This window comes from Oncorhynchus keta, chromosome 13 (genome assembly GCF_023373465.1).
Source record: "Oncorhynchus keta strain PuntledgeMale-10-30-2019 chromosome 13, Oket_V2, whole genome shotgun sequence".
NCBI lineage: Eukaryota > Metazoa > Chordata > Actinopteri > Salmoniformes > Salmonidae > Oncorhynchus > Oncorhynchus keta.
This window is the reverse complement of record NC_068433.1, coordinates 7,880,736-7,890,735: the sequence shown is the minus strand read 5'-3', so window position 1 is coordinate 7,890,735 and position 10,000 is coordinate 7,880,736. Positions and strand designations below refer to the sequence as shown.

Genomic DNA, 10,000 nt, shown 5'->3' with positions numbered 1-10,000 from the left:
TTATTTCACTCAGTGTTTTTTCATTCAGAAAGATGACGCCATGAGACATTTTTTTGTCTCTTTTGTCTCAATTTGTACACTCACAACTATAATTTGCGAAGAGCCAATGATGGCACTCTTGGCAGATTTAGCTACTGTTGATGTTGAGGTCTGTAAAGTGGGAAGTTGGCACGCTATGATGATGTCATCTTTCCGAGTGAAGGATATAGCCTTTTAATGTAACGGGTATTACACTGAGTGTACAAAACATTAGGAACACCTTCAGTTGCTCTCAGAACAGCCTCAATTCGTCGGGGCGTGGAATCTACAAGGTGTTTAAAGCGTTCCACAGGGATGTTGACTCCCATGCTTCCCACAGTTGTGTCCATTTGGCTGGATGTGGTAGACCATTCTTCATACACACGGGGAAACTTGATACACAGTGTGAAAACCCCAGCAGCGTTGCAGATCTTGACAAAAAGCCGGGTGCGCCTGGCACCTACTACCAAACCCCGTTCAAAGGCACTTATTTATTTTGTCCTGCACATTCACCCTCTGAATGGCACACATACACAATGCATGTCTCAATTGTCTCAAAGCTTCAAAATCCTTATTTAACCTGACTCCTCCCCTTCATCTTTAACCTGGCTCCTCCCCTTCATCTTTAACCTGGCTTCTCCCCTTCATCTTTAACCTGGCTCCTCCCCTTCATCTTTAACCCGTCTCCTCCCCTTCATCTTTAACCTGTCTCCCCCCCTTCATCTTTAACCTGACTCCTCCCCTTCATCTTTAACCTGGCTCCTCCCCTTCATCTTTAACCCGTCTCCTCCCCTTCATCTTTAACCTGTCTCCTCCCCTTACATTTACATTTACATTTAAGTCATTTAGCAGACGCTCTTATCCAGAGCGACTTACTTCATCTTTAACCCGTCTCCTCCCCTTCATCTTTAACCTGTCTCCACCCCTTCATCTTTAACCCGTCTCCTCCCCTTCATCTTTAACCTGTCTCCTCCCCTTCATCTTTAACCTGTCTCCTCCCCTTCATCTTTAACCCGTCTCCTCCCCTTTAACCTGTCTCCTCCCCTTCATCTTTAACCTGTCTCCACCCTTTATCTTTAACCCGTCTCCTCCCCTTCATCTTTAACCCGTCTCCTCCCCTTCATCTTTAACCCGTCTCCTCCCCTTCATCTTTAACCTGTCTCCACCCTTTATCTTTAACCTGTCTCCTCACCTTCATCTTTAACTCGTCTCCTCCCCTTTATCTTTAACCTGACTCCTCCCCTTCTCTTTAACCTGTCTCCTCCCCTTCATCTTTAACCTGTCTCCACCCTTTATCTTTAACCTGTCTCCTCCCCTTCATCTTTAACCTGACTCCTCCCCTTCAACTTTAACCTGTCTCCTCCCCTTCATCTTTAACCCGTTTCCTCCCCTTCATCTTTAACCAGTCTCCTCCCCTTCATCTTTAACCCGTCTCCTCCCCTTCATCTTTAACCTGTGTCCTCCCCTTCATCTTTAACCTGTCTCCACCCTTTATCTTTAACCCGTCTCCTCCCCTTCATCTTTAACCTGTCTCCTCCCCTTCATCTTTAACCCGTTTCCTCCCCTTCATCTTTAACCTGTCTCCACCCTTTATCTTTAACCTGTCTCCTCACCTTCATCTTTAACCTGTCTCCACCCTTTATCTTTAACCTGTCTCCTCACCTTCATCTTTAACCTGTCTCCTCCCCTTCATCTTTAACCCGTCTCCTCCCCTTCATCTTTAACCCGTCTCCTCACCTTCATCTTTAACCTGTCTCCACCCTTTATCTTTAACCTGTCTCCTCACCTTCATCTTTATTTCGTCTCCGTCCCTTCATCTTTAACCTGACTCCTCCCCTTCATCTTTAACCTGTCTCCTCCCCTTCATCTTAAACCTGACTCCTCCCCTTCATCTTTAACCCGTCTCCTCCCCTTCATCTTTAACCTGTCTCCTCCCCTTCATCTTTAACCTGACTCCTCCCCTTCATCTTTAACCTGTCTCCTCCCCTTCATCTTTAACCTGACTCCTCCCCTTCATCTACACTGAAGAGGATTTAATAAGTGACATCAATAAGGGATCATAGCGTTCACCTGGTCAGTCTATGTTATGGAAAGAGCAGGTGTTCTTAATGTTTTGTACACTCAGTGTATATTTGTGATTTCCCGGGTCAATGTTGCGACCAGCATGTACTGAATGTATGTATCATACAGTGAGAAAGCACTTCATTCATACTTATCAATGTGTTATCCCTGATACTGGTAGCCTAGTGGTTAGAGCGTTGGACTAGTAATTGGAAGGTTGCAAGTTCAAACCCCTGAGCTGACAAGGTACAAATCTGTTGTTCTGCTCCTGAACAGGCAGTTAACCGTCATTGTAGGCTGTCATTGTAAATAAGAATTTCTTCTTAACTGACTTGCCTAGTTAAATAAAGGTAAAATAAAAAATGTAAATCATACTTCATACACATAATCAATGTGTCAATCCCTGATACTAATCAATGTGTTCTCGCTGTCGTCTTGTTTTCAGACACCGAAGCGGAGAGGAACGCACTAAAAGAGCATGTCTACCCCAAACTACGGGACTTCTGCAGAGAGAATTATGGGATTGAGTTCCAGGTAACATAAAAATGGGCCTTTTTCCTCTTCGTCTTGTCTTGCAGTGTAAGAAAGATGTCTGATAAACAATACCCAAGTGATGCTCAGGTTAACTCATAACCTTCAACCCCCCCCCCCCTGTGGATCTATCCGCAGAGCGGCGGATTTAGGGTCATGAAATATTGTGTGGATGAAAGGGGGGGGGGGGTTGGTTGCGGTTCGAGTTGAAGAATGAAAAAAACAATCATGAACGTATCAGTCTTGTGCAGTTTATATCTATAGGCTAAGTTGAGGTTTTTCTTTGATTATTTTTAGGCTATCTGCCATGAAGCTTTAGGGCCTACCTTTACGCAAACCGAAACAGCCAACTGCAAAAATGCTTTTGGGAACTCGCAGAAAAAGTTAACATTGATCCACTGATGCAATGTTAGAGTTTAATCCAATAGGAGGAAGGCAGTGGAATGGAGATTTGAAAATAAAGAGGAGGGAGGGTCAGAACAGTAATGTTTGGGAAGGATTTTAAGGGGTAAAAGAGGATGCCGGTGGCTATTTTTATGTGTGATGATTGTGAGGCGCTATACGAATTTAACAATCAAGATGGGGGACTTCAAATAGGCCTACGGCACCTTAAGGGAACTGTAGCCTACTGTTCAGATGGGTTAAAATGGAAACTGAAATCTGGACACTGACTGAAGGTCTACAACCTCTCACATAGTCCTTATTAACTCCTGCGGAATTAAGCATTTCTTGCAGTAAAATTATAGATGAAATGTACATTTTTGACTCAGGAACAGGAGTGGAAAAATATGATTTCTTCCTTTCAGCATCTTGAGAGCATCCAAATGGGCAGTTAGGGACCGTCTGTAAAGGTCTTGCCTTTATCAGCATCATAAAATTGTATAGTATTTCAAAGAAAACTCAAAACCTGTTTTTGCTTTGTCATTTTGGGGAATTGTGATGCCATTATGGGGTATGTGTGTAGATTGATGAGGGGAAAGCATTTATTTAATCCATTTTAGAACAAGGCTGTAAAGTAACAAAATGTGGAAAAATTCAAGAGGTCTGAATACTTTCAGAAGGCACTGTAGTATTTCAACCACGTAAAATATGCATCTGGGCCGAACTGAAGTCTTATCAGAAACATGTGGGTCGTTTTCACAGTTTCTATTTGCTTACTGGTCAAACTAAACTAACATTTAGCACAGAAAATTGTAAAAATAATAATAATTGCTCCAAGAAAGAAGCAGAGATGACAGAAAGAAGCAGAGATGACAGAAATAAGCAGAGATGACAGAAAAAACTTTACTGGTATAAACTACATTGAATAAGAAATAAGCAGAGATGACAGAGATAAGCAGAGATGACAGAAATAAGCAGAGATGACAGAGATAAGCAGAGATGACAGATATAAGCAGAGATGACAGAGAGAAGCAGAGATGACAGAGAGAAGCAGAGATGACAGAGATAAGCAGAGATGACAGATATAAGCAGAGATGACAGAGAGAAGCAGAGATGACAGATATAAGCAGAGATGACAGAGAGAAGCAGAGATGACAGAGAGAAGCAGAGATGACAGAGATAAGCAGAGATGACAGAGATAAGCAGAGATGACAGATATAAGCAGAGATGACAGAGAGAAGCAGAGATGACAGAGATGAAGAGAGAAGCAGAGATGACAGAAAGAAGCAGAGATGACAGAGATAAGCAGAGATGACAGAAAGAAGCAGAGATGACAGAAATAAGCAGAGATGACAGAAATAAGCAGAGATGACAGAAATAAGCAGAGATGACAGAGATAAGCAGAGATGACAGATATAAGCAGAGATGACAGAGAGAAGCAGAGATGACAGAGAGAAGCAGAGATGACAGAGAGAAGCAGAGATGACAGATATAAGCAGAGATGACAGAGAGAAGCAGAGATGACAGAGAGAAGCAGAGATGACAGAGAGAAGCAGAGATGACAGAGAGAAGCAGAGATGACAGAGAGAAGCAGAGATGACAGAGAGAAGCAGAGATGACAGAGAGAAGCAGAGATGACAGAGAGAAGCAGAGATGACAGAAAGAAGCAGAGATGACAGAAAGAAGCAGAGATGACAGAAAGAAGCAGAGATGACAGAAAGAAGCAGAGATGACAGAGAAAAGCAGAGATGACAGAGAAAACTTTACCGGCATAAACTACATTGAAGTATTCATTCTATCATTTATGACATTATTCTGGTGAGCAAGGAATGATTTATTCTTCTAGGGCAACGTATTGACAGAAGAGAAGTTGCTTGTAGGGAGTTAACATTATTTATAATAAGGGTTGCATGGAGGAAATTGGATCTCTCTGAAATGAAAATGGAAGTCCCTCGTTTCAGCACAATATATTTTCCCTAAATCCTCCCTGAACGTTTAAAATGTTTGACCCTCCCTATATACCCACAATAAAACTGTCACTTCACGGACAGACCGGAGCCTTAGACATGCAGTTTTAGAAAACGGGTCTTCGTCCTGTAAGCATTTACATGGCAACGCAGGAATGTTGAAAGCGCACAAGTGGTGGAGGCCAGAAGGTCGTGGGTCAGCAGACCACTGTGGACAAGAGTAGAGGTGGAAAGATCTCCTTTATAATCAAAGCAGGTCCGAAAAGAAATAGCCTTTTATAAACATTTCATGCAATTTTACATAATTTTACATATTAGCAGAATCTTTTTTTAATAGCACACAAATGACTGGAATTACAGGCTAAGAACGGACAGAGAGATAAGTCTATGTGCTCGTCTTATCCTAATGTTTCAATGCCAAATAAGTGTGTCTTGTTTTCAACAAAAATGTCACTGTTTGCACATAATTCAATCTGACATGTCATTAGGAATCTGAGCATGGTACTTTCAAAAGTTAGGCCTATCTTTCCACCCCAGACAGAGTAGGCCTACCTTTCCACCCCAGACAGAGTAGGCCCTACCTTTCCACCCCAGACCGAGTAGGCCTACCTTTCCACCCCAGACAGAGTAGGCCTACCTTTCCACCCCAGACAGAGTAGGCCCTACCTTTACACCCCAGACAGAGTAGGCCTACCTTTCCACCCCAGACAGAGTAGGCCTACCTTTCCACCCCAGACAGAGTAGGCCTACCTTTCCACCCCAGACAGGGTAGGCCTACCTTTACACCCCAGACAGAGTAGGCCTACCTTTACACCCCAGACAGAGTAGGCCTACCTTTCCACCCCAGACAGGGTAGGACCTACCTTTACACCCCAGACAGAGTAGGCCCTACCTTTACATCCCAGACAGAGTAGGCCCTACCTTTACACCCCAGACAGAGTAGGCCTACCTTTCCATCCCAGACAGAGTAGGCCTACCTTTCCTCCGTGGTTTACCCCAGACAGAGAAGGCCCTAAAAGCCTTTAAACACCCCAGACAGAGTAGGCCTACCTTTACACCCCAGACAGAACAGAAGGCCTCAGCCTCTGATAGATGAGCTATAGGAGGTTGTATCCACCCCAGACAGGAGATTGGCCTACCTTGATAGATGGGCACCCCAGACAGAGTAGGCCTACCTTTGTATCCCAGACAGATGAGCCTACCTTTATCACCCCTGACAGAGAGCTATAGGCCTAGCTTTACAGGTTGTATCTCCCTGACAGAGCTAGGCCTACCTTTCCATCCCAGACAGAGTAGGCCTACCTTTCCATCCCAGACAGAGTAGGCCTACCTTTCCATTCCAGACAGATAGGAGCTATAGGAGGTTTACACCCCTGACAGAGTAGGCCTACCTTTGAGCACCCCAGACAGATAGGCCTACCTTGTATCACCTCCCAGACAGAGGAGGCCTCAGCCTTTCCATCCCAGACAGGAGGTTGTATCTCAGACAGATAGGAGCTACCTTTAGGAGAGTTGTATCCATCCCAGACAGAGTAGGCCTACCTTTTCACCCCAGACAGAGCAGACTTTAACTGCTCTTCCTCCGTGGTTTACCCCAACAAGAGAAGAGTTTCCCTAAAAGCTTTCTGGGTTTAAACATATTCTGTTGTACAGAAAGTACAAGTAGCTTAATCAATTGATAGTGACAGAATTAGAATACTTAACTTTATTGTCTCCTTGGCAACAGAAGGTTGTACCTCAGCCTCTGATAGATGAGCTATAGGAGGTTGTATCTCAGCCTCTGATCGATGGGCTACAGGAGATTGTACCTCAGCCTCTGATAGATGGGCTATAGGAGGTTGTATCTCAGCCTCTGATAGATGAGCTATAGGAGGTTGTATCTCAGCCTCTGATAGATGAGCTATAGGAGGTTGTATCTCAGCCTCTGATAGATGAGCTATAGGAGGTTGTATCTCAGCCTGATAGATGAGCTATAGGAGGTTGTATCTCAGCCTCTGATAGATGAGCTATAGGAGGTTGTATCTCAGCCTCTGATAGATGAGCTATAGGAGGTTGTATCTCAGCCTGATAGATGAGCTATAGGAGGTTGTATCTCAGCCTCTGATAGATGAGCTATAGGAGGTTGTATCTCAGCCTCTGATAGATGAGCTATAGGAGGTTGTATCTCAGCCTCTGATAGATGAGCTATAGGAGGTTGTATCTCAGCCTCTGATAGATGAGCTATAGGAGGTTGTATCTCAGCCTCTGATAGATGAGCTATAGGAGGTTGTATCTCAGCCTGATAGATGAGCTATAGGAGGTTGTATCTCAGCCTGATAGATGAGCTATAGGAGGTTGTATCTCAGCTCATAGATGAGCTATAGGAGGTTGTATCTCAGATGATAGATGAGCTATAGGAGGTTGTATCTCAGCCTGATAGATGAGCTATAGGAGGTTGTATCTCAGCCTGATAGATGAGCTACAGGAGGTTGTATCTCAGCCTGATAGATGAGCTATAGGAGGTTGTATCTCAGCCTCTGATAGATGAGCTATAGGAGGTTGTTTCTCAGCTATAGGAGGTTGTATCTCAGCCTGATCGATGAGCTATAGGAGGTTGTATCTCAGCCTCTGATAGATGAGCTATAGGAGGTTGTATCTCAGCCTGATAGATGAGCTATAGGAGGTTGTATCTCAGCCTGATAGATGAGCTATAGGAGGTTGTATCTCAGCCTCTGATAGATGAGCTATAGGAGGTTATAGGAGGTTGTATCTCAGCCTCTGATAGATAGATGAGCTATAGGAGGTGTATCTCAGCCTGATAGATGAGCTATAGGAGGTTGTATCTCAGCCTCTGATAGATGAGCTATAGGAGGTTGTATCTCAGCCTCTGATAGATGAGCTATAGGAGGTTGTATCTCAGCCTGATAGATGAGCTATAGGAGGTTGTATCTCAGCCTCTGATAGATGAGCTATAGGAGGTTGTATCTCAGCCTGATAGATGAGCTATAGGAGGTTGTATCTCAGCCTGATAGATGAGCTATAGGAGGTTGTATCTCAGCCTCTGATAGATGAGCTATAGGAGGTTGTATCTCAGCCTGATAGATGAGCTATAGGAGGTTGTATCTCAGCCTGATAGATGAGCTATAGGAGGTTGTATCTCAGCCTCTGATAGATGAGCTATAGGAGGTTGTATCTCAGCCTGATAGATGAGCTATAGGAGGTTGTATCTCAGCCTCTGATAGATGAGCTATAGGAGGTTGTATCTCAGCCTGATAGATGAGCTATAGGAGGTTGTATCTCAGCCTGATAGATGAGCTATAGGAGGTTGTATCTCAGCCTGATAGATGAGCTATAGGAGGTTGTATCTCAGCCTGATAGATGAGCTATAGGAGGTTGTATCTCAGCCTCTGATAGATGAGCTATAGGAGGTTGTATCTCAGCCTGATAGATGAGCTATAGGAGGTTGTATCTCAGCCTGATAGATGAGCTATAGGAGGTTGTATCTCAGCCTCTGATGAGCTATGATCTCAGCTGATAGATGAGCTAGGAGGTTGTATCTCAGCCTGATAGATGAGTTATAGGAGGTTGAGCCTCTGATAGATGGGCTACAGGAGGTTGTATATCAGCCTACTCAGCCTGATAGATGAGCTTATAGGAGGTTGTATCTCAGCCTCTGATAGATGAGCTATAGGAGGTTGTATCACGGAGGTTGTATCTCAGCCTGATTTGTACATTTGTATCTCAGATCAATCCCAGCCTAATTATAGACAAGTTGACCATCAAATAGCCTACCGGAATGTCGGAAATAATAAGCAGAAACATCCAAATTAGGCAACAACAACAAAAAAATGCACTCCCTGTCAAAATATCGTTACGCACTCTCTGACTGTAGCCTACAGCGCTTGTTCTACATTAGCAGGTTAGGGTCGGGTGCAGCCCTCAGATTGTCACTTTATCACATCTCGTCAGGTGGTTGCTGATGGGTTATTAGCAATTGCCGGCAAAACTGAGGGCTATCCCCTCAACCCAGGCTTTCAATATTGATCGAAAAGAGGTTTAATATTATTTAAATCTTTGTCTTGTCTGGCCCAATGATGAAAGCAGACGCAAACTCAGCAACATGCCTTGAAGGGTCCCACGAGCGAGCTGAACACAGGGGCCCTGTCTCTTTAAGGCAGACAGAAGGGCAGTAGAGATAAGGATGGATGGTGAATGCTGCAGGATATCTCTCTTTGATAAGACTGTGTGTGTGTGTGTGTGTGTGTGTGTGTGTGTGTGTGTGTGTGTGTGTGTGTGTGTGTGTGTGTGTGTGTGTGTGTGTGTGTGTGTGTGTGTGTGTGTGTGTGTGTGTGTGTGTGTGTGTGCGCGTGCGTGCGTGCGTGCGTGCGTGCGTGCGTGCGTGCGTGCGTGCGCGTGCGCGTGTCCCTCTTGCCTTTGTTGCTTCTCCCTACCCTGAATGAATTAGCCCCATTTTCCCCATGGCTCTCACTGATCTGGGATCATTTACATTGCAAATGGCTGGTGTGGCACTGCGCAGAGAGATTTTTATCAAAAGATGTTTGTTAAACAAATCCAGGAGAGCCCCTGGAGTAAAGACGCGGTCCGATTTTTCTGAGATTGTTCTTGGATGATTTGTCAAGCTTTTGCCTTTGATATCCGACGTGATGCTTTGTGGGGCCGAGTGACCTCGGAAACGGTTCCCGAAGCGCTACCAGCATGACTTCATGCAAATGACCTGCTGAGACTGTATGGTTTGATAGTCAACAGCTCACCCCCCTTTGAAAGTACTAAACATTGAGTGTCCTGAAGCGTTGGGTGTGTTTTTTTGTTTAAACTACTAGGGTTGTCATTGATAGACACCTAAGTAAATCACAAGGCCTCTTCTCAGGAAAACATTACAATAGGGTGTGCTGTTTTCCAGACCAGCAAGAAGACATCTGATGCAGGTAGTCAAGTGCATTTGCCTGACGACTCAAACTGAATTCTAATATATAATATAATAAATATATGCCATTTAGCAGACGCTTTTATCCAAAGCGACTTACAGTCATGTGTGCATACAT

General features: G+C 44.3%; 1 protein-coding gene across 1 annotated transcript in view; it reads left to right on the top strand.

The window, feature by feature from the left end:
- LOC118379205 (NACHT and WD repeat domain-containing protein 2) overlaps positions 1-10,000 on the top strand; it is a 96,593-nt gene that overhangs the window by 27,454 nt on the left and 59,139 nt on the right. The window contains exon 4 of the mRNA XM_052459289.1: positions 2,525-2,613. Within this exon, the coding sequence (XP_052315249.1) occupies positions 2,525-2,613 (89 nt within the window). The remainder of the gene's footprint in view (positions 1-2,524; positions 2,614-10,000) is intronic.